Raw genomic sequence first — 24,422 nt, 5'->3', positions numbered from 1 at the left:
CTTAAATTTTGTTGTACGGCTTCTGCTGTTAATTTTTTGTTGTTGTAATATTTGCATTTAGCATTTTGTTTACATTTATTTTTTTTAGTGTGAACTTTAATAAACAAAAAACAGACTGTGTTTGACTGTAAGATGTATTTAGGGGTAGAAAAGAACAGTCATTAAATGGTCTAAAATAATTATTTTGGACACTTTATATGTCCTTTATGTAGGCAGATAAACCTTTTGAAATAAAGAACAATCATTTTGAACTATTTACACAATCTTTATTAAACACAAATAAATGTTAATAGAATAAAATAAAAAATCTTAATAGAAAAAAGCAAAAGATATGTATAATATTTACAAATAAAACTATTTACAGTGAAGGATTTCCCTCATTCCTCTTCTCTTGCAACCACTCTTCTAGTGTCTTTCCCTCTGCTGTGGCACAGAAGAAGAAGCTGCCCACCCTGGTGTGCCCAAACTCTTTTTTTCTGGGCTGCCCACATTGAGTGCACGTGTACACTTTTCGTGCAAGTTGCTGGGGACGGGGCAGCCCTTGCTCTTGAGCTGAAAACTCTGCTGCCTTCCTCTTCCTCCACAGAGTTGTTCTACTCATGGATGTTCCTGCTGCTGGAGCAGAGAGAGACGCTGGCCGGGGACCAGAGAGGGACGCTGCCGGTGGAGCAGAGAGGAACGCTGCCGGTGGAGCAGAGAGGGACGCTGCCGGTGGAGCAGAGAGGGACGCTGCCGGTGGAGCAGAGAGGGATGCTGCCGGTGGAGCAGAGAGGGATGCTGCCGGTGGAGCAGAGAGAAACGCTGGCCGTGGAGCAGAGAGAGATGCTGCCGGTGGAGCAGAGAGGGACGCTGCCGGTGGAGCAGAGAGAAACGCTGCCGGTGGAGCAGAGAGAAACGCTGGCCGTGGAGCAGAGAGGGACGCTGCCGGTGGAGCAGAGAGAGATGCTGCTGGTGGAGCAGAGAGGGACGCTGCCGGTGGAGCAGAGAGAAACGCTGGCCGTGGAGCAGAGAGGGACGCTGCCGGTGGAGCAGAGAGGGATGCTGCCGGTGGAGCAGAGAGGGATGCTGCCGGTGGAGCAGAGAGGGACGCTGCCGGTGGAGCAGAGAGGGATGCTGCCGGTGGAGCAGAGAGGGACGCTGCCGGTGGAGCAGAGAGGGATGCTGCCGGTGGAGCAGAGAGAAACGCTGGCCGTGGAGCAGAGAGGGACGCTGCCGGTGGAGCAGAGAGAGATGCTGCCGGTGGAGCAGAGAGGGACGCTGCCGGTGGAGCAGAGAGGGACGCTGCCGGTGGAGCAGAGAGAAACGCTGGCCGTGGAGCAGAGAGGGACGCTGCCGGTGGAGCAGAGAGGGACGCTGCCGGTGGAGCAGAGAGGGACGCTGCCGGTGGAGCAGAGAGAAACGCTGGCCGTGGAGCAGAGAGGGACGCTGCCGGTGGAGCAGAGAGGGACGCTGCCGGTGGAGCAGAGAGGGACGCTGCCGGTGGAGCAGAGAGGGACGCTGCCGGTGGAGCAGAGAGGGATGCTGCCGGTGCAGAGAGAGCGGGTGCTGATGCAGGGGGAGGAGGTCGCTGCCCAAGTTGCGTGGCCTGACCTGACAGATCAGGGTTTTCAACATAGGGGAAGGGTTGAAATGATGACCCAGGTGCAGAGGGCATTGACGTCATCTGCCTGGCTACAGGAAGCTGGGTGTGAGACACCATGCTAATCTGAGGTAAGGGCACACTCAGAGCCAGCACATCTGCCTCCAACTTCTTCCTGTAGTTGTTGTACCTGTTTGAAATGACACAATTAATAGGATGAACATAATCCGAGAATTGTAAAATTACTTCTATAGCTGGCTTTCAAAGAAACTACTTACCAGACAGAAAGCGTCCGCTGATTGACCTCAAACAGCTGAATTCTTGTCCGTCCTCTCAGTGCTGGGCAGCTCCCCACCAGCCTCTGTATGGCCAGGTAATCATGAAGAACGGCAGCCCAGCGGTTCATTGAAACGCCCCACTTCACCTTCCCCACCGGATGAATGGAGCAGAGCTCCAAACATACTGCCTCTACAATTCTACTAATATTAGGCCACTGCGCAGGACCCAAGCTCTGCCCCAACCTGTAAAATAAAATAGGGGATTATAAAGCATAAAAAGCATAGTCATTTATATTTTTACAGCTTAAAGTGTGCAAATGTTTAACTTACCGCTTCAGGCTCTCTTTTTCATGGCAGGTGGCGGTTTCGGAGTGGGTGGCCTTGAACCTGCCTTGCAAAACTCTCTCCTTGTGTCTCGGTGGATGGGAAACACCCTGTCTGTCACTGTCCGGCAGTCTGTCCCACAGCCGAACAATGTCAGCGGCTTCCCTGTCCGAAATGCAAGGTTTCTCCCTCAGCTCTACAAGGTATCTGGCCAGGTCCACCACTCTGTCAAATCCCGGAGTCCCGTCTGGTCCTCTGCACACCTAACAAGAAGAAAGAAGATCAGTTAGTATGGATGAAAAAGTCCTCCAGCATGGCAAAGGATGCTTGTATGCATACATACATCTTCCTGGGGCTCAGGTGGCAAGTCCTGGGAGGACTGAGAGGGTGACGGTGAATCCTGAGACGAGCATATAGCTTCATTAGTTGAGACTAAAGAAAGAGGGGAGATGGTGTGGTCCTGCTCCTCTGCCTCATTCCCAAATTCCATATCTTCTATCTCTCCCAAGTCCGCTGGGATTCCGTCTGGGACATCTGGGTCCCGCCCAAAGTTCTCCCTGAACTCCCGGGACTGCTGCGAGCATAGGTACTCCACCCCGATGAGCTCGCCTGAGAAAAGAGAATTAAATAGAAAACAAGGTTGTAAAACAGAAGTCTGTGCATTACAAAAAACAACAAAGCATGCCATTATAGACACATACCTGTGTACTGTCCTGGCTTGGAGTAGTCCTGCACAAGACTACAGCCAAGAACACGCTGGCTGAGCTCATTGAGGCTGTGCTGGAGTGAGCCACTGTAGCAGCGCAGCGACAAGGGAGCATCATGTGTGACGGCAGCAGCAGCACGGTCCTCGTTCCACCGCTCCAAACCCTCAAGCAGATAAGCCTGGAAATTTTCCAGGTTAGCACTTGTTCCTGATTAAAAAAAAGGAAACATTAACACTAATTTATAATTACAAATGACATGAAATAGACTATCACAAAAACACACCTCAAATTGGATGTGTGTAATCTTACCGGGTATGAAGCGGTTGAGGTTATGGAAGGACTCCAGGGAAGTGGAACCCCGAGCACAGCGGTAAACAGGAAGTGTGAGCTCTCCCTTTGTAACACTTCCTGTCTGGGTGTACAGCTGCACGCCAGGAGGGTCCTGGATGCAGGGAAGATGGCGCCTTTGAGTGTCCCAGATGACGTCCATCCTCTCCTGGTCCACCAAGGGGATGCCTATGATTTCCCTGCCATCCTTGAAGGCCTCCAGCATCTGTCCGATTAGCTGCTCTGTCTCCTCCACACCACGTGTGCAGCGGCGGCAGTGCTGCGCCAGCTGTCTGGAGGTGAGCTTGCCGGTCAGTTGGTCTTCAGTGAGGCCTCTGATGCCCTGCTGTTGCTCCAGCTCCCTCCTTTTCGCCTCCCTCAGCAGGGCCACATCTCCCTCGTCCCAGATGAAAATGCAAGCAGAGAGCTTTGCCATGAACAGACCATAGAGCGGGTGGCTGTCAGTGTGCAGACCTGCAGTGAAGCGCCGCATGAAGTGCCACACATCAAGACGAACCACCAGATCACTCCAGCCGCTGAACATGGCAGCTGCTCTGGATGTTCCCACAGAAGAGCAGCAGTCTCTGTCCACATACAGGAGCGTGGGGGGAGCGACTCCAGCCGCTTCGTACCTCCTCACCAGGCCCGTGGTCATGGGCAGCAGTCCCTGACCCTCATGTGAGGTGAGCACAGACATGAGGACCTGTCCGTACTCATTGGCCACACTGGTGACACAGGCTGCAGTCCCAGCTGCAGCTCCCGCCAGTTTTTTGGCCACCTGTTGTCGGAAAACAAAACAATTCAATGAGCTCCAAACATGCCTTACATATACTAAGGATCAAATCTATTTAAAATAATATGTGATTAATAGGTTACCTGTTTTGTGGAGCCCATTTTCAGGATGGACCCAAAGACAGAGGTGACCCTGGCTTTTAGCTCACTATACCGGGATCGGACATCCTCCGCGTGGACAGAGAGGAGCCACTTGGCACTTGGTACAGGTGGCATCGGAGGTGGAGGCGTGATAGGCCGTGTGATGGTGCCCTGAAACCGGTCACATGCAGACAGGTACTGCAGGGTCCTCTCCATCCAGTCCTCACTATGCTGTTCACATAGTTTGTGATATAGCATTGTGGCGCTGTTGCCGAGAGAGCGCTCCCTCATCAACTTTGCCACATGCACATCACAAGAGAACCTGTTAAAATAAACAGACAGACCAAGTCAAAGTTTATTAAAATTAATTTAAAGTGTTATTTTTTTTCTAGAGCAAAGGTGTGTATTTTTTCCCACACACAAAAAAACTGGGCTCAATGGGGGGTCGTTAACTCCTGAACAGGTGACAGGTGCAATGTCTCAAGGTGTTGGAAAGCTATTGTTCTGTGTTTGACACCTTTGAAAGGTCAAGCTATGTTCAATGGAGGGGTCGTTCACACATTCTGAACAGAACCTTGACTGGCAGACGCAGTGTCTTGTGAAAAAACTTCAAAAGAAAGATAAGGCTTGTTTTGTGTACAAATTAAGTTTTTTTAATAGTAAATGTTATTTTAAAGTAATTTAAGTTGCATTATTACTACTACAGCCTAGTTAACTGCACCTGCCTATGTATTTTTTCCTACAATAAGAATAATTGTTTCATGACTCACTGGTAAGTGAGGATGGCTGGGAACATGCTGCGGTGAGCCGGATCGAGCTGGTCCAGGATATTGTAGGACCATGCGGCCAGCTTTTTATGGCAGCGCTGACACTCCAGGTATTCCGTCGCCAGAAAATACCAGCCGTGTAAGTTCAGCACCCGCCTCACTGTCTTGTAGAGCCCACAAGATGTCAGTCGCTGACCGGACCGTCTGCAGTTTGGCGAGATGCAGATTAACTTATAAGACCACATCCTGTAGGGCATCCACAAACACAGCGGCCAGGTGAAGAACGCGTCTGGCGATGCTGGAGGCTGATGATACTGCAGACATGGCTGGGGAGGGTACCACCACATCTGCAGATTATCCGTCAGCACTGCCCTTCCACCCTGGTTTCGGAAGAGGGAGTGACTGATCCACTCGTGTTGCTCCTTTGGAAGTGAGCGCTTCCAGGCCTCAGGGAGAACAACCTATACACACAAAAATATGTTATATATGAATAATAACAAATGAGTAATTTAATAATAAATATATATATATATATATATATATATAAGCACACTTCTGGTGTGAAAACTGTACCTCAGAAGCCGCTGACACCAGCCTTTGAGCGGCTCTTTGCTGCAAGCGAGGTGAGCGGATCGGCGTCGAAGGTGGTGGTGGAAGTACTGTGAAGAGCACATAACTTTAATTTTGTCATTTGTACTAATGATTTAATTATTTTCAGTTTATAGGCTTTTATGGTTACATAATACTGTATGACACAAAAGAAAACAAAACACTCACCCTCTGGCTCCACCTCCATGGCTGAAGCCAGATGATCTTCATCTCTTGGCTCTTGAGTGTAGAAAATTGACAATGTTATTAATAATTACATTAGAACGTGCATAGAATTATGACAGGTATAGATCTAAAAACTCACCGTGTGCTGTGGCTGGCTGGGAATGGGAGCTTTGGGTGACAGGAGGAGGAGAAGCCGGACGTGAAGGGTGTGGGACAGGCTGGGATGCAGATGATGCAGAGGATGACTTTTTTCTCTCTTCAGCCTTAATTTTCTTCTGGTCCCTCTGCAAGATGTATTTCTTCAGGGCACCCATCTTGCTGCCTGCACTGGTGTCCTTGTTCCTGATGTACTCCACATAGCTGCATAAGAAACAAATTAATATACATGAATGAATTAACAATTAACAAGCAAGCAGAAGCATATATTACCTTTTCCTCTCCCTGTCCTTGGCCTCATAGAGTTCCTTGAATGTGCTCTTCCTGTGGACCCCAAAGCCCACCTGACAGTCACCCTCACAGCCAGGTAACGATCCCTCTCTCTGCCTGTGCACTTTGATGGCTTCTGCGACCTTCTCGCATGTGCAGGCATACTTGAGAAAGGCATCTTTGTTAGCCATGAGGGCACCTCTGTCCAATCTGCCAGCCTCGCGCTCCCGCTGATGCCCAGACAGGACCATGAGGGAGTAACCAAGGTCATTCTCCAGCATCCACTTGAAGGTTTTCCCTCTGTATTGACCAAACTGGAAGGCACTTTGACTTGCCAGCAGCAGGTCATCAAAGGGACCCCCTCCACCATGGATAACCCTGACCTTGGCCTCCTCCAGCACAGCTTCAGGATCCTTTGGTACAAAGGACACCCCTTTAGCCACTTGTGAAAGGTGGACTTTCTCCACAGTGGCTGCCTGCTTAGACGGCCTCAGCACCAGCTCTCCAGCCTCAAAACGAAGGTTGGGCTTGCTTTCCATTCTGCAACGTAAAGAAATTCACCAGATGTTACAACAAACAATGCACTGAAAACCCCATATACAAAATAAATATTTATGCAAAATGCATTATTATACATTAGTAAGGGTAATTCATGGCACACACAAACCAAAAAAAGGATGAAAAAGGTCATATTTTTATTGTTTTTACACAAATTTCGTTTTCTTTTCTTTGATGTTGATTACTAAAACTGACATAAAGCGAATAAAGGGTCAAACGAACGCATCAGAAAAAGAAAATGCATTATTATACATTATTACGGGTAATTCATGGCCCACACAAACAAATAACTTGTGAAAAAGGTACATTATTAGGGGTTTTGTAGTTTTATTTTTAGTAATGTTTTTAAATTTCGTTTTCTCTTCATCGTTGTTGATTATTAAAACTGACATAAAGTGATTAAAGGGTCAAACGAACGCATCAGAAAAATGCTGCATGCTTTACACATATTTAAAAGGAAAAAAGTACATCTATTGGCTGTCCATGAAAATCATGACTGAAACTGTACTTTTTATCCTAAAAGAAATCTATGCTTTAGGCGGGTTAAACATGCATTGCACATGGATAAGATGCTTATCATATCCCTGTTTTAAGAAATGATACAAATAAAACGTGAGAAATTGTAAAATATGTTGACTTACCCGATCCGCAAAATTGCGAAAATGCAGAATTGGTGAATAAAAATTCCGATCACGGGGCAAAATTGCAGAATAAATTGCGGAAGTGCGTTTTTTAAAAAACGTTCGTGTTTAGCTGTGTTTTGTGGGTTTAAACTGATGAAGTCACAGGAGAAAAACAAGATAATGTTGTCCGAGTCGACGGCGGCGCAAGCGGGCTCTCGGCCATTGGGAGCAACAAGCAACTCTGAAACAATTCGCGAGAGCCAATGGGGCGAGGGGAGCGGAGGCGGGACATGGTGAAACAATCGTCCGGCAGCCAATCAGAGCGCGGGGCGGGTGAAAAGAGTCGAAGCAACTGCAGTATCTTCCTCTAGGGGGCAGTAATACCGGAGTAATTCGCGAGTAATTTTTAAATGTCGCTTTTGGTAATGAAAACTACTGCAAAATGTTCTTTATGAAATCTGTAACAAAACACAGTCTTTGTAGCTGAGATAGAACATTGTATTTATTTGAAACTAAATTGAAATGGTTTCATTTTCAATAGGGGGAGCGCGGGGCACAAAGTAACCCAGGGTTAGTTGTAACACACGTTTTTTTAATATTTCCACACATGCTAGCATAACCAAATTTACAGTATTTACTAGTTACCATATCAACATTATATAGAGAAAACCAATGCGCCAAAATTCAAAAGTCTTTTGAAGATATCACTGAACATTTATTTTACCATAGTAAAATAACCTTCACCTCTCTTCTTGATTCTGGTATCTCTCTGTCAAGATCTGCCATTCCTGAAAAACATTCACATTGATCTTGCATTTGTTCAATTTCTATTGTCACTGTGTTTTCTCTCTTTTGTCTGATTGCTCTCTCCAAAAGCAGAAAAACTTTTGCCTTTTCCTCTTCTAGTTTGTCTTGAATTTTTTTTATTTCAGACTCATATTTGGTTTTTATGGCCTCCATTTCTTGTCTGACCTCCTGTTCTCTCTCTCTGTTGATCTGCATGAGTCTGAATGCTCTCTCGGCCTCCTGAAACATTTTGTCATTGTAGAAACTGGGGTTATTATTCCACAACATATGATCAATCTTCTTTAACAGACTCACGACCTGAGCAGGATCCTTCTGTTTATTATTGAACACATGAAGTCTTCCTCCACAGTCATTTATCAGTTTCTGGACATGTGGATCTCCTTCTTTAATGAAGTCTTCAATACTTGCATCTGTGAGATTGTCTCCTCCTGTGAACAACACCATAGTGTAGGTCTCTGCTTTCTGTCCGAAGGTCATCTTGATGAGCTGAAGGGTTTCTCTCTCTTCTTGTGTGAACCGGCCGACAGCGATGACCAGCAGAAACACATGCGGTCCAGGAGCCGAGAGTTCAATGCATCTCATGATCTCCAGCTGAATTTCTTCATTACTGAGGGTCATGTTGAAGAGTCCTGGTGTGTCCACCACAGTCACGGGTCGACCACAGGCATCTCCACTCTTTATTTGACACGTCTTGGTCACAGACGTCATTCTGGTCTGAGACTCAAACGCGTCACATCCCAGGATGGTGTTTGCAGCTGCACTCTTTCCTACTCCAGTTTTTCCAATCAGGACGATCCTCACACACTCCAAGCTCTTCTCAGTGCCCTCTGTAGCTGTCAAATCACAAACACAAATGTTCTCACTCGGGGTCATGAACTGAGAAATACTTTTGATATATAAGAAGTCATTGTAGGCTACTATCAAAACATCCTGTAAGTTTCAGAACCCAAAACTTTTGCGTTAGTCTAAAAACAGTCTAAAGATTTAGGAATGTTAGTGTGGATAAGCACCGCCTCCGCAGAAGAAGATTAACACCTGCTTCTACATCAATGCCTGTTTAGCCCTGCCCACCGATGCACGCATGCAGTGTAAATAATTAGAAATAGAAGTGAACGCAGGTCTACACAGAAACCAAATGATGAAGATGGCTCTGAAGACAAGATGCTGTGCAGTGCCAAGTTGTGGAAAAAAAAGTTGTGTGTCTTTGCATTGCCTTCCTTCTGATCCCAACATTAGGAAAGAGTGAATGAACTTTATTTTTAATGAATATCCAGACTGTGTCAGTAAGAACTTGCGCCTTTCTTCACTTCATTTTTAGGTGTAAGTTCCTTTTTTTATTACATGGTCACTATTGCTTTATCTGTTAAACAGATAATTTGATATGTACTGAGTATTTATGCATTTTTGACCTAAATCACAGCAGCGTTCATCTATGAGGAATGTCGCTGTCAAACAGACACCTGTTAGCCAATCATAGCAGTGGGCATTTACATCTGAGTCTACAATCCGCCACACCTATTCAAACAGAGCATTCTGACGAGGGGGGTTAAAACAGGACAGAAAATAGCCTATTCTAAATTATGATGTTTTTTGATGTAAAAATCTTGATAATATGTGGAACTCAGAGAACGGTAAAAAAATTAAAAACAAAGGCAGTTCATGACCCATTTAAAAACAAAGCAAACTTTTTTTGATAACATAAAGCAGGAGTGGGTACTCAAGTCACTCAAACAGATAGTCCTGCTCCAAAAACTCATGCGATGGTTGAGTCAGATGTTGACATGTCAGGCCACTCGAAGAATTAGTTTAAAGCATCACAGGGTCAGAATGTTTCATTTTCAGGAATTAAACCATCAATGACTGACTTAATGTTCAGAGTCTCTATGGCAACAAATTCAAACAGAGTGCAAAATTACATACCACAATACAAAAGGATTTTAAGTTGTAAATAAAGCAAAGAATATTGGAGTACATTTTACAAAAATATACAATTTCAGTTTAATTCAGTGTTACTTTGTAATCATTTGTGAAATTTACCAGCAAATTCAGAGTGAAAACTCTTTCTACTGTGATTTTATTTCAGAGTATAAAAAAACTAGAAATTAAATAATATTAATAACAATAATAATAATACTCCATTATGTGTTAAATGTAACAAACCGTGTCATCATTATGTGTAAAACTCTAATACTCACTATTTGATCGCACCAAATTTCTGCGATTTTCCAACTTTGGCCGATACTTCTGCATCACAGGTTCTAAAGATGAAATACATTAATAAACAATTACAATGGAAAGGTTCACAAACTTGTTCTTTTTTTTTCCACCCAGTTAAGAGTTGATGTCAATTGACACTTCAATGCACCTAATTTCCCATTTTCTTATGTAAATAACAGAATCCAGCAACAAGTGGGGAAGTTATTGAACTTGAATTAGTTTGGGTACAGACAATAAAAGTGTACCACAAAGATTCACTATTTAATACGGTGTTTACAAGTTGTTAATCCCTCTATCCATATTTCAGATGATTTTGAGGTAAAGGTTAAAGGTAGTTCACTTCCAGAATGAAAATTTCCTGATAGTTTACTCACCCCTATATCATCCAAGATGTTCATGTCTTTATTTCTTCATTTGCAAAGAAATTAAGGTTTTTGAGGAAAGCATTTCAGGATTTTTCTCCAAATAGTGGACTTCAATGGTGGCCAACGGGTTGAAGGTCCAAACTGCAGTTTCAATGCAGCTTCAAATGACTCAATTCCAGCCGAGGAATATTTAGCGAAACAATCGGTCTAAAAAAAATAATAATTTACTTTATGCTTTTTATTTATACTTTTTAACCACAAATGCTCATCTTGCACAAGCTCTATGATGTGCGTGTCTTCATAGGCGGCGTCTGAAAATGGGAAAATGCTGCCTTCAGAGAACATATTTTAAGGTAGGAAGGCATCAAGGCACGTTTGAATACAATGTTAGCTTCACTTCCTGCCTCCTGAGATACCTTCACCTGGTCGATTTTTGAAGGCACAGATGTGTCCTTCGCTGTCTTTGATATCCCACAATCCTGTACGTTCTATTCTGTGATGGTTGAGCAAAAAAGAATAAAGATGGCATCTGAAAGTTGCGTTTGGTGTTCAGTTTGTGTGTAAATGTATGTTTCAGATCAACTTTTTGCACTTTTAATGTTATTTCTAGCGAGAAATCAGTACTATAGTAATTAAATATTGGCTTAGTTATCACCAAAGCTCATTCTATTTTGTTGTAGATCATTAAACCTTTCATTGAGCCTTTGAAGCATGTCCGAAATCAGTTTCGTGAGGTGCCTTCGTGTGCAAACGCTGCCTGCGAAGTCATTGCCAGATAAGGCAGTGAGGCAACAAGTCAGCTGCCTAGGTTTTCGGATGCAATCACGTTGGAAAAGTCATGCGTGATTAGTTCTTCTTTTGTGTACTCCGGTTCAAAAAGGTAGGGTAAGGCGAAAAACTCCAACTCATTTTCTCCTCCATCTTCAAAATTGTCCGACATCATTATTTTACCTTTTTTGTAAAGGGCGTTTGACTTTCTTTGCACATTCACTTTGTAAACACTCGGTCAGTACTTCTGATTATTTCGCTAGATAAGACCATTATTCCTTGGCTGAGATCGCTTAGAGCCCTTTAAAGCTGCATTGAATCTGCAATTTGGACCTTCAACCCATTGGCCACCACTGAAGTCCACTATATGGAGGAAAATCCTGGAATATTTTCCTCAAAAAACGTAATTTCTTTTCAACTGAACAAAGAAAGACATGGGGGGTGAGTAAACTAACAGGAAATTTTCATACTGGAAGTGAACTCCATTAACTCATGATGCATCTTACTTGATGCTTGGGATACTCTGTCTTCTTTCAGCAGGAATGGTCTTGCGTCATCAGAAATCTTGAAGTGGTGGCCTCCATTTTCCTCCACTTTTTTCTCAATGTTCTCCAGAAGTTTCTGCACCTGGGACTGGTCTCCATTCTTCTGTAGATGATGGTGTGGATGTCTGCTGGTCTGCAGTAGAGACTTTACTGATTCAGAGTCAGAGTCTTTAATGCTCACATACTCCTGCTCCACATGCATGGAGACGACAATCACATATTCAGATGCTCCTGCACCAAAAATGATGTTAATGAGCTTGAGAGCATCTCCATCCTGCTCTGTAAATGTGCCAGGTTTCAGGACTAGTAAAAGGGCATGAGGTTCAGGACAAAAGAGATGGAACTGTCTCGTCAGGTTTTGTTCTTCAGGCAAGAGAGCAGGATTGAACAGGTCAGGAGTGTTGATGACCACCACACGTCTCTCCAACACCATCCCATCATGCCTCTCAAACAAATGCAGGGAGGATGGCAACTCTGAGAAGACCTTTCGTCCAAAGATTGTGTTTCCACAGGAGGCTTTGACATCTGCGTGTGACCCCAACAGCACTATTCTCATTTCTTCTTTAATCAAAGACACTGAAATTACATGAACGGGTTTTGTGTAAACACTAATCTGACATTCAACATTTGGAGTAGATATGCATTTTTTTATTTTACTACAATCTGATCTAATTTATACAGTGCTCTGAGACACAAACACAATAATGACTAAAGCTGGTAACATGCCTAATGCTGATAGCCACATAAAAAGAAAGAGAAACTAAACAATATATGTATTATGCAATCAAAGAACAAGTATATTGTAAAACTCAATTGTATCTCTTTTACTTATGGGAGATTTGATTAAATTCCGAATGTCAAAAAAATTAAAATAAATCAGGTAATCATTATATTTCAAGATAATGATTAGGAAATTCCTTATCATTAATAGTTATTAATAGAAATGTTACGACTGAAACATTAGTTTAGTAGCAACACATCTTTGAAGAAACTACAGAAGAATGAATCTTTATTAATACTACATTTATTTAAATGTAAAACTCACTTTTCGGAGGTTCATGTTTGCTTCCTCTTTTGTGGATTAATTTTGAACTGCCCTGATCTTCATCTGTTCAAACAAAACAAACAAACAAAAAAACACTAAAAAATAATTTTGTTTTACTGATTATGCTTTTTTTAATGTCTTATTGTAAAATGAACTGAACATTATTTCATATCGTATTTGGATTTTGAATCCACAGGCCTTGTATATGCACTTTTCAAAGAACTGCAGTATTTCGAAAACATATGAACAGATATGAACAGACTCACCAGGTTGTCTGAATGATCCAATCCACCCGGCCATCTTCACACAAATGTGACTTTTGTACAGTGAAGCACTTCAGACTTTACTGTCATTTTCATTACTGTCAGTGTGTTATTTCAAAGGTTGTGTATTATTTAAACCCAAACTGGTTGGACTTGATTTTTTTTATATTTTGCATGTGCATTTGCATGAGACTTTGAACACATTCGCACCGCAGCCCTCTTTACTCTCATTCAGATGGTCTGACAAAGTTTGATCTGCCAAACATCAGCTGGAAAAGCGCTACAAGGAAGAAGAGTGTGTTGTGCTCTTCTATGCATATCGTTGAGAATAAAATAATTGTTTAGCTGTGCCGTTATACTCATTTTGGTTAATTAAAGAATTCTTTTTTTTAGAACACCTCCTCATTGCTTCATACCAAGAACATAACAAAGTGATATAAAGCAGTTTTTCTGCATGCCTCTGGTATGATGTGATTTACCCTGTGATTTATCCTCCTCTGACCAGTACCAACACATTTATTTACACTGCCCTCCAAAAGTTTGGAAATGCCCTAGAAAAGTGGGGTTTTGGACAATATTGGCATGAATCCTTTTTAATTTGTGATCATTTTGCACTGATAAGGGACAACACAAACTACGAAAACATATTTTATTGCATAAAAAGTTTATACATAGAAAAAACTAAAATTTTTGATTCATCAAATTTTTTTTTTTGATGAATCGGTTTTAATTAATAATAAAGGTTTTAATTCATAATCAAGTTCAAGTTCAGTTTTATTTCTAGAGCACCTTTATACACGACCAAAGTGCTGCACAACAAACAATAATATATCACGAGGAGAAAATCAGTAAACAAATTAAAACCATTCAGATACCAATACAACAACAAAAGCAGATAAAAACCATTCAAAGGCACAACATTACTACATGTTAAAAGCCAGAGAGAAAAGGTGTGTTTTAAGGTATGACTTGAACTCAGATAAAGTGGAAGCCATTCTGATGTGAACAGGTAAGTTGTTCCAGAGGGTGGGACCAGCCACTTCAAAGGCTTTAGGTCCCCTGGGGTCTGGAGGAGAAGTTTGCCCTCTGATCTTAGTCCCCTCACTGAAGTGTAGGGTCGGAGTAAATCAGTCAGATAAGACGGAGCTTGATTGTTTAAGTGATTTATAAACAAATAGCAAGATTTTAAACTCAATTCGATAGTGAACTGGCAGCCAATGCAGTGATCGCAAGAGGGAGGCATGATCAAACTTTTTACACCTCATCAAAGAGATTTGAGACTTTGATATACCAAAATAGAGGGAGTTGCAATAATCCAGCCGAAACGTGATAAAGGCATAGATAGCAACCTCTAGTGAGCTCTTTGAGAGAAATTACTTAATTTTAGAAAGGGAACGAAGATGGAAGAAGCTAGAACCTACTACAGCACTAATTTGTTTATCAAATTTTAAGGAATTATCAAACACCACACCCAGATTCCGAACATGGGCAGAGATGAAGGAATTTAAGGTCTCAAGATTGAGTTGAATACTTGACCTATGCTCTGAGGGACTGAAAACAATAACTTCAGTTTTATCTGGGTTCAAGAATGGAAAGTTTTTAAGAGAGCCATGATTTGACATCAGCAAGACAAGCAGTAAGTGCATCAATGGCAATATTTGTTTTCTTAGTCAAAGGCAAGTACATTTGATTATCGACGTAACAGTGAAAAGAGATGTTGTGTTTCCTACAAATAGAGCCCAGAGGAAGAAAATAAAGAGAGAAGAGAGCAGGAGATAGAATAGAACCCTGAGGAACTCCACAGGTTAGATTGCCTGGGGTCCAGAGAAAACATCCAGTTTTTATCACAAATCTCCTATTTGTTAAGAGTGATTTAAACCAGTTTAACCCCCCCCCACACCCCCAATTCCCACATGAGACTCCAAGCGAGAAATGAGAATCTTGTGGTCGACAGTATCGAAGAAAGATGACAAGTCCAACATCACTAAAATAGCAGAAGCGCCAGAGTCAGTAGTCATTAAAATATAATTCTTAAAAATATAAAAAATTCTAATAATAACTCTTACAAGGGCAGTTTCAGTGCTGTGTAGTGACTTGAATCCAGATTTAAATTTTTCAAAAGACTGAAGTTGTAGGAGCACAATTGTTTTCCATTACTTTTGAGATAAATGGTAAGGTGGATATTGGCCTATAATCTTCTAATAATAATAAATAAATCAATACTTAAAAACCTTCTTGGCGAGGGATATTTGCAGGTACTCAGAGGGCCAAAAGAGAAGATTGTTCTTCTTAAAATTCTTAAAATTAGTCACTTTAGTGGAAATTTTCTTCTGCGAATCACAATCAGCAACGATTACAAAATGTAGCCTAATTCTTTAAAAATGATTGTCTTACATAAGAATCCTAGTTCCTGGCTTTCATGATTTTAGACAATTTTATGTAATCAAACATATTCTTTATTTGTTAATTTCTTGTAAGCTAATATTATTAACATGCTATTTCAAAAAGCAAAATTCAACACCCCCTTGAATATGTTCAGTTGTGTTTGGGGATTTGCAGTGTATTGTTCAGATCAGGTGCATTACTTTGCTTTACTGCAGAATGGAGAGCAAACCCAACCTGCACTTTGAGGCTGGAAAGCTGCTGCAGACATTGTGAATCTTTCTTAAGTGGCTGAAGGGGAGCCCTTTTGTGCTTAAGGACCCTGAAGCTGTGCTGGAGGAGGCCAAGGTCAGGGTAGTCCAAGGTGGAGGGGATCCCACTGATGACCTGCTGCTGGCAAGTCAAAGTGGCATCCAGTTTGGTCAGTACAGGGTGAGAACCTTCAAGGGGTTGCTGGAAAATGACATTGGGTACTCCTGGTCCTATCTGGACATCAGTGGGAGCGTGAGGCTGGCAGACTGGATAGAGGTCCCCTCATGGCCGACAAAGATGCCTTTCTACAGTATGCCTTCACATTCAGAAAGGTCACAGAGGCCATCAGACTGCACAGGCAGATAGAGCACCTCTGCTCTTCTCTCTCTACATGTTTCCCTTAGGTTCGATTCTGAGAAGGCCACATTTATGCAGATGATACCCAGATCTGTCTGCCTATAGAAAGAAATGACCCTTCAGCTATACAATTTTTATTTGCATGTCTCGATGAGGTAAATCACTGGTTGGCTAGTAACTTTTTAACCTTAAATGACTCAAAGACTGAAGTTATTGTCTTTGGTCCATCTGACAATTTGAAATTGAATAATTCTACCATGGATAGCCTCTCAGTCTTTAAATCAGTGAGTCAGGAACCTTGGTGTTCTTTTTGATAGTCGACTCACTTTAGATAAACATGTTTCCTCGGTTGTTGCTTCTAGCTTTTTTTTCAGCTCAGCTTACTCTCAAAAACAAAAACAAAATTCTGCCTGAAAAACCTCTTGAGTCAGCTGTTCATGTGTTTATCACCTTTCAATTGGACTATTGTAACTCTTTGTATTGTGGCATTTCAAAGTCCCAGGTCGCTCGCTTACAATTGGCCTAAAATGCAGCAGCCAAATTTCTTTTGAAAGGTCGCAGATATGATCCCGCCACCCCTTTTTTGCAAGCTCTTCATTGGCTTCCAGTTCATTTTAGGATAAATTTAAAAATTTGTATATAAATGCTTACACAACCTCGTTATTTATCGGAATTGCTGCTTACTTATAAAGCCCTACCAGAGACTTAAGATCTGATCCGGTCTAAACCTACTTATGTTTTCTTGCAAAAGGTTGAAACGCGGAGGAGATAGAGCTTTCTCTGTAATGGACCCTAGATTGTGAAACAGCCTGCCCGCACACCTCAAAGCTGCTCCATCTTTATCGATTTTTAATTCTCTTTTGAAAACTCACTTTTGAAAGTTGAGGATGTTTGCATGTGTTTTACATTTTGATTATTGTGCTTTTGTACAGCACTTTGGTCAGTCTTGTGACTGTTTTAAATGTGCTTTAAAAAATAAAAACTAGAACTAGAGAGGGCACATTACCTGACTGTGAGGGTGACTGTCTGGTGGGCTTTGGGATGCACAAGAGGAGCACCTACAAATAACTCTATGAGGCTATGGACAGGGAGAGGAAAAGTTAATATACGTTTATTCCTGTTGTGATTTATTTGCTTTGTTTGCTTGCTACTGTGTTGTTTACGCTGTTTTATATTTTATTTATTTTCATTATAATCATTCATTTTCTTACATTGTATACATTTCTTATGCAGCTATGTGGACTTCATTAGCCTAAAGGACACAAGTGCAGCCAGCAAGATGGATGCCCTAAAACAGTGGTTTTAAAACTTGTTCCTGGGGACCCACAGCTCTGCACATTTTGCATGTCTCCCCACCTGATTCAGATCATCAGCTCGTTAGGAAAGAGCACCATGAACTGTAGGTGGGTCCCGAGGAACAGGATTGAAAATCACTGCCCTAAAACAATACATCCTGCTGAGGGACCAGCAGAAGATAAGGGCTGCTTCCCAATCTGCTACCCGACACTCTTCTATTCACCCAAAGCTCCCTTTCTGAGCCAGCCACAGCACATGGCGAATTTCTAGATCTGTTCCTGATGTAATTCTATGTATGTTCAGTTCAAACGTAATTATGGCTGACATTTACAATTTTGTAGCCTTAGAGTCAACAGATGGAGCCATGGAGGTGAAGTCACAGGGTGAGTGCTGTGCAATTTATTTTGAAAAAATTAATCCACATTCTGCATTGACTTGTGCTCAGCCGATCATATATGTCCACAAATAACAACAGATTGTAGTGTTGCATAACCGTAACTGCCTGGCCATCGCTCTGCTTGTAACAGTTGTGTTGTGCTATTCACAGTATTTCCACCCCCGATCCGCTGAACACGCTTTTGGGGCAGAGGGCCACTCAAAGCTGGCATCAGCAGCTCCTGAGGTACAGCTTTCACACCAGAAGTGTGAAGTGTGATATAGTGTGATATATTCATTTTTGTGTGTTTAAGTTGTTCTTCCTGAGGCCTGGAAGCGCTCACTTCCAAAGGAACAACATCGGTCGCTCCCTCTTCAGACGCCAGGGTGGCAAGGCAGTGCTAACAGATAACCTGCAGATGTGGTGGTATCCTCCCCAGCCATGTCTGCAGTATCATCAGCCTCCAGCATCGCCAGACGTGTTCTTCACCTGGCCGCTGTGTTTGTGGATGCCCTACAGGATGTGGTCTTATAAGCTGCTCGCATAGCAGCTCGCCAAACTGCAGACAGTCCGGTCAGCGATTGACATCTTGTGGGATCTACAAGACAGTGAGGCGGGTGCTGAATTTGCACGGCTGGTATTTCCTGGCAACAGAGTACCTGGAGTGTCAGCGCTGCAACAAGAAGTTGGCCATGTGGTCATACGACATCCTAGACCAGCTGGATCTGGCTCACCGCAGGATGTTTCCAGCAATCCTCACTTAATCCTGATTTTTTTTTTTATTATTATAAAAAAAAAATTAATAGGCATGTGCAATTAAGTTTTGGAAATTTACACTGTTAATTAGGCTCTAGGCTGTAATGGTAATTTAATGGATAATGTAAACTGACTGCTGTAACATTTTTGTAATACTGATAAAAACTGAACACACATAATTTGTAAACTATATATATATATATTTATATATATATATATATATATATATAAAAGGTGTGTGTGTGTGTGTGTTTTGACTTTGTAGTTCTTCCAAAAGACACTTTGTCTGACAATTGAGTTTCTATTCAGGATATTTACACAACCCCCCCCCCCCCCCCCACCCCACCCCTCCATTGATCTTTGCTTGACCTTTGATGGGTGTCAGACACCCTGACACATTGTGGGTGACATTGCCAGACTTCTGTGATGTCCCTTTCATCAAAGATCTGTGTTGTGATATCCCTTGCATCAAACATCTTTTTTGTACAGTCAGTGTTTCTTGGTCTGGGAAAAATCACACCTTTCCCTCTGCTCTGGAGAACAAAAAGTAACACTTAAAATGAACTGTCTAACTTTGACAGGGCATATAAAAGGCATGAAAAGAGCAATGAACACTGGAAAAGACGCCTAGTTGGTACACCAGGGTCAGAGAATTTTCTTGAAAAGGAACGTAGGGCAGAATTTACGTATGAATAAATGAACAATTTTTATGATGTATGCCGAAAATGAGCTTCCCCTCTTTGAAAGACCAGCAGCCGCCACTGAGCAGCGAAACAGGCCCAAGCCATGATACTACCACCACATTACCCTGGGAACTTTTGCAACCTCGCAGACTATTACACGTTCTGCTTATGAGTGATCTTTGTTGGTCGACAACTTCTCGGGAAAGTAACAGTGGTCTTGAATTCCCTCCATTTGTACATAATCTGTCTGACTGTGGATTTGTGGAGTCCAAACTCTTTAGAGATGGTTTTGTAACCCTTTATAGCCTGATGAGCAACATCAACTCTTTTTCCAAGGTCCTCAGTAATCTCCTTTGTTCGTGACATGATTCACTTCCACAAACATGATCAGTCTTTGATAGATCCCTGTTCTTTGAATAAAACAGGACATGTATTGACATTTGATAGTCTGCACTGATCGAAAACACCTCTGCACAGATGGACTCTAATTTCACCTTTAAATTAATCCAAGAGATTCACATACTTTTGCCACTCACAGATATGCAATATTGGATAATTTTCCTGAATAAATAAACGACAAAGAAAATATTTTCTTTGTATTTTTAATAATCTGAGTATGTTTTGGGTCATATTATGCCAGCAGCACTGTTTTATATATATATATATATATATATATATATATATATATATTAGTGCTGTCAATCGATTAAAATTTTTTATCGCGTTAATCACAGTCCTTGACTGTGATTAATCACGATTAATCGCAAATTTAAAATACTAGGATTTACCTGTAAATGTGTTGAAATAAAGGAATGCATGACAAACTAGTTTAAGGAAACAGAACCTTTCACAGCAGCAGGTATGAGACATAATCCTTATTATTCTTTTGTTTTAATTCAGCCATTATCAGCCTTTATACTGGCAATAAAACGTTTACCAAGCCACATCGCTTCAATCCCAGTACACATTTACCCAACTATTATCAAAAGTATGTCTAAATAAATACAACAAAACACTTTCTTGCGACTTTACATGAAATGTTATGATAAAATGCATTAAAATAAAATAAAATAGCACACTTTTACTGAGAACTCACTTTAAACCACCATCGAGTGTTTGCAATAACTTCCTTTTGCGATCACATGTGTATACTTTGGGCGGACGCGGTACATTATAAAAGTAGCCCAAAAAAACACCTCCAAAAGTATTGGAACGCTAAAGACAAAATTGCTCTGTTGGCTGTGGAGTCAAGACATCTACAAATATGATTAAAAGACAAAACTACAGAATGTCACATTTTATTACTGGGTGATTCAACACATATTTGTTTTACCAGCTAAGAAGTTCAGCACTTTTAGAGTTTCATGCCTCTATCTGATGTGAGCATAAGTATTGGAGCAGTTGCCTCACAGGTCTTTCTAAGTGATCAGCTGTGTCCTGTTGCATTAATTCTTCAGATATTATTATAGGCAAAAATTCATAAGCAGGTGCAATTAAATTGTAAATAAGGATGTAATGGTAATATCTGTGCTTTGAGTTTTAAGAAAGGCACATTACAAATAAAATGTATTATTATTATTATTATTATCTGAAATTAATATTTTTTGTAATACTGTTCAAATTAAACCCACATAAATTGTACATAAACACACTATTTTGCTTTCGTAGTTCTTACAAAAGACACTGTGTCTGCCAGTTGCAGTTCTATTCGGGATGTGTAAACGGCCCCTTTCATTGATCCTTGCTTGACCTTTGATGGGTGTCAGAACTAACACTCCAGGATTGACACACTGTGATTGACCGTGTCAGATTTTGAAGACTGTAGCCTTTCTGAATTTTTGTGTGGGAAGAGGGAAATGTGACCATTCTGAGGGAGGCCTTCTAGGATGCCAGGGAAACCATAGGCCTCCTCTTGATGGACCAGGAGAGGATGTCATCAATCTTCCTTGCATCCATGACCATCCCGCAGTGTAGTTGGACACCCAGACAGGAAGTATAACAAAGGGAGGGCTCACACTTCCTGTCTACTGCTGCTCTCGAGGGTCCACATCCCTGAAGTCCTTCCACAACCACCTCAGCTGCTTCATAACCGATTAATCTTCATAAAGATTATTCACGCACAACTCAAGATGTTTTGTTTTATGTCATTTGTAATCATAAAAATGTTAATGTTTAATTTCTTATCAGGAACGAGTGCTATTCTCGGGAGTGTTCCAGAAAGCAAGGTTAACTTTCCATCACATATATCCTGAACTCTTGCTTGCTCTGGGCATGTTGTCTCCAAAAGAAGTTAGTTCAATCAACCTCTTATTGGTGAGTGAGTTAACTAGCAGAATTGGTGGTTTTAATGCATGCTTATGAAGAATATAAACTAGTTATGACAAAAAAAGAAATACTGCTGCATCTGCGAAGGACAGAGAGTTGTTATTGAGTTTAGGGAGTAATTTAGGGAGTTTTCTTTTTGTTGTAGCTAACAGAAAAAAAGGCTGAAGCTGTAAAACACATTCACTCACTTCAACTGAAGAGCTGGCACTGTCCCTTAATTAAGGGCGACCCATCATTGAGTGAAAGGTCAGGGTAATCCAAGGTGCAAGGGATCCCTTTGATAAGTCAAAGTGCCATCCAGTTTGGTCAGTACAGGAAGACAACCTTCAAGCGATGCTTATTGAATTATCACTGAAACATTGCATACTCCAGCATGAATGGCTTTAAGAAGTGGAAGATTTCCTCCTGTTATCTCCAAAGTAGAGGGAAAATGTAGGGAGAAGTTCTGGCAGAGACTTAAAAGATTCTTTCTTCCATGTGCACTGCTTGCTGTGGCCCCTCCATCTGCTATGGCGGACTGTGATATTTATTGAATGTATATTTTAATAATTCACAGAGACACCAGATGAACGTGACGATCTGTTTTACTGAACTGCTTATCTCTTGTTAAACAGGTTATCTCCACAACCCATTTCCAGACGGAGAGCGACATCAACAGGCAAGGAGCAATAACACAATTACCATACATTACATCTCCCTTCTTAAGAAATACATTCCTCAAGAGAACAGTTTAAGTAACACAACTCATACTGCATTTTGTTAGCATCCAAACATTCTTCTATTACCACACACAAATTACTTTAGTTTTTTTTTCTTTCTTTTTTTTTCAACTCAAATGTCAAACCATAACTTAAATCAGTGTTGTGTTCCCATAACCTACTAATTATAAACAACTTTTACACCTTACACATCCACAATGCTTTCATGGAGAATAAAGTTTTGGTGGTCTAATCAGTCTACCACTTCGTGACCTTTTGACCTGTTCTTCATTGTCCACAGTTGGTGTTTCAGGTCTTTTTCATTAGTGCAGCTTTGTCCACTGGCTCTGGCATGTTCTGTATCGCTCTGACTTTCTCTTTGTCTGGCTTCAACCCCTCTGCAGTCAGAATGTGTCCAACGTAACTGACTTCGGTCATCCTGAGCTTGCATTTGTCTTTGTTCAACTTTAGATTAATGCTTCTAATTCTGTCTAGCAGTTGTCTTAGTCTCTTGTCATGTTGTTCCATGCCTTCACCCCACACCAGAATGTCATCCACTATGTTCACGACTCCATCTTAGTCTTCAAGTCTTTGTGCAATGCACTTTTGAAACACTTCTGGAGCTGACACTATGCCAAATGGAAGTATCAAGAACTGGTATCTCCCAAAAGGAGTGATGAAAGTACATAGTTTGGAGCTCTCTTCATCCAGCTGTACTTGCCAAAACCCATGATTGGCATCAAGTACTGAGAATATTTTGGCATTTGGCATCTCAGCTACTGTGCGCAGTGGGTAGTGTTCTCTCTTTATGGCTTTGTTAAGATCATGTGGATCGATGCAGATCCTGAGTTTCTCTGGCTTCACAACCATAACCATACTATTAACCAAATCAGTGGGCTCGGTTTGCTTCACGCTAACTCCAAGATCTTCCATTCGTTTCAGTTCCATTTTGACCCTGTCCTTTAGTGCTATGGGTACTTGGTGCGCGAATGACTGGAGCGACATCTGGGTTGAGCTGTATATGGTGCAGTCCTGGTACACATCCTAAACCAGTAAACACATCCTTGTATTCATTCAAAATGTCAGTTTGGTCGATGTTCTCCACTTTGTAAACTCTTTTAATCAGTCTGAGTTTTGAGCATGCTTCTCTTCCTAGGATAGCTGGTGAATCCTCATCTACAATTTGGAATTCTAGCTCAAACTCTGTCTTTGTTACCACATTTGAGCATTGCCTTGCCCTTTGGCTCCATCGTGTGGTCAGAATATGTAACTAATGAACAGTTTGACTTCAGTGATGTTGTCTTGTTAGAGGTTTTCTCGAAGTCTTTATAGGACAACACGTTGCACTCTGCTCCTGTGTCTAGTTTAAAGGTAAGTACAGCGGACGACCTGAAGAGAACATTAAGTATGGGAACACCACTGCAGAATCCAAAAGGACATCTCTGCAGGCAAAGAGGTTGGATTCTGGGCACGTATTTTTCCAGGAGAAGTGTCTGTGCCACATGCTGCTGGACAAGCATTGACAGAATGGCTGCCTGAGCAGAAGAGGGTGATGTTATAGACAATGTGAGTGATGTACAACTAGCTGAAGGACGATGAAGAGAGCTGAATCCTATGCACAAGACCTCACTCAAAAATGATGAAAGAAAGCTTTGGCTGGCAGAGTAACAGCTCTTGTTGGGCCCCATAGTGTAGTTATTTCTTTATAATTTTAGTTTGAACCCAGTTTTCACTTTTAATGGAAATATTTTAAATATTTGTATTTTAAATATGTTTTCTGTTTTTATTTGCATTTATATATTTTGCTTTTGATATTTCATTGTTTTATTGTGAAAAAGAATTTCAAACAAAGACCAGGTGTATTCACTCTGACAGATGAATAGCATTTGCTGTAGAATTTTTTTGAAGTCTATAAAATGCATTTACTGGGGGCATGGCGACATCTTCAGGCCACATGTAGAAATAAAGGCGTTTCTCTTGCATTCTGTGAATATGTTGCGTCAATGAGTGCAACAAATGGGCTACATAACTTTGGAATAGAAACAGAGAGC

General features: G+C 41.6%; 3 protein-coding genes across 4 annotated transcripts; all 3 read right to left on the bottom strand.

Moving 5' to 3' along the window:
* Positions 1-248: 248 nt before the first annotated feature.
* LOC306847892 (uncharacterized protein) lies at positions 249-7,545 on the bottom strand. 2 transcript variants are annotated; one of them, XM_079382121.1, is made up of 14 exons: positions 7,255-7,545; positions 6,059-6,595; positions 5,769-5,989; positions 5,633-5,683; positions 5,429-5,514; positions 4,859-5,316; positions 4,092-4,410; positions 3,198-3,993; positions 2,883-3,095; positions 2,525-2,790; positions 2,188-2,444; positions 1,858-2,100; positions 1,523-1,769; positions 249-753 (listed from the first exon to the last, which is right to left on the bottom strand). In XM_079382121.1, the coding sequence occupies exons 2-14, from the start codon at positions 6,592-6,594 to the stop codon at positions 598-600; spliced, it is 3,849 nt and encodes a 1,282-aa protein (XP_079238247.1). In that variant the 5' UTR covers position 6,595; positions 7,255-7,545; the 3' UTR covers positions 249-597. The 2 variants fall into 2 exon arrangements, with proteins under 2 accessions (XP_079238247.1, XP_079238246.1); XM_079382120.1 differs by having other exon boundaries at positions 249-1,769.
* On the bottom strand, positions 7,314-10,295 carry LOC306847894 (GTPase IMAP family member 7-like). Its single transcript, XM_079382123.1, has one exon. The coding sequence runs from the start codon at positions 8,914-8,916 to the stop codon at positions 7,957-7,959; it is 960 nt and encodes a 319-aa protein (XP_079238249.1). The 5' UTR covers positions 8,917-10,295; the 3' UTR covers positions 7,314-7,956.
* A 1,548-nt stretch (positions 10,296-11,843) lies between these two features.
* Positions 11,844-12,494, bottom strand: LOC306848291 (GTPase IMAP family member 6; the record flags this gene model as incomplete). The annotated part of the gene is made up of 1 exon (XM_079382746.1): positions 11,844-12,494. One exon carries the CDS (start codon positions 12,492-12,494, stop codon positions 11,844-11,846), a length of 651 nt encoding a protein of 216 aa, XP_079238872.1.
* Between the last annotated feature and the right edge of the window lie 11,928 nt (positions 12,495-24,422).

The sequence above is a fragment of the Barbus barbus genome, assembly GCF_936440315.1.
Source record: "Barbus barbus genome assembly, chromosome: 28".
NCBI classification, from domain to species: Eukaryota; Metazoa; Chordata; class Actinopteri; order Cypriniformes; family Cyprinidae; genus Barbus; species Barbus barbus.
This window is presented reverse-complemented; position numbering and strand designations above follow the sequence as displayed.

What these genes read in the sequence shown, in the direction of transcription:
- LOC306847892 (XM_079382120.1), bottom strand. Translation starts at nt 6,594, where the DNA reads ATGGAAAGCAAGCCCAACCTTCGTTTTGAGGCTGGAGAGCTGGTGCTG. An exon ending in CAAGCCAGGACAGTACACAG is followed by an intron (nt 2,791 to 2,882) that starts GTATGTGTCTAT and finishes CTCTTTTCTCAG; the next exon opens with GCGAGCTCATCGGGGTGGAG. An exon ending in CACCTGAGCCCCAGGAAGAT is followed by an intron (nt 2,445 to 2,524) that starts GTATGTATGCAT and finishes TCTTCTTGTTAG; the next exon opens with GTGTGCAGAGGACCAGACGG.
- LOC306847894 (XM_079382123.1), bottom strand. Translation starts at nt 8,916, where the DNA reads ATGACCCCGAGTGAGAACATTTGTGTTTGTGATTTGACAGCTACAGAG.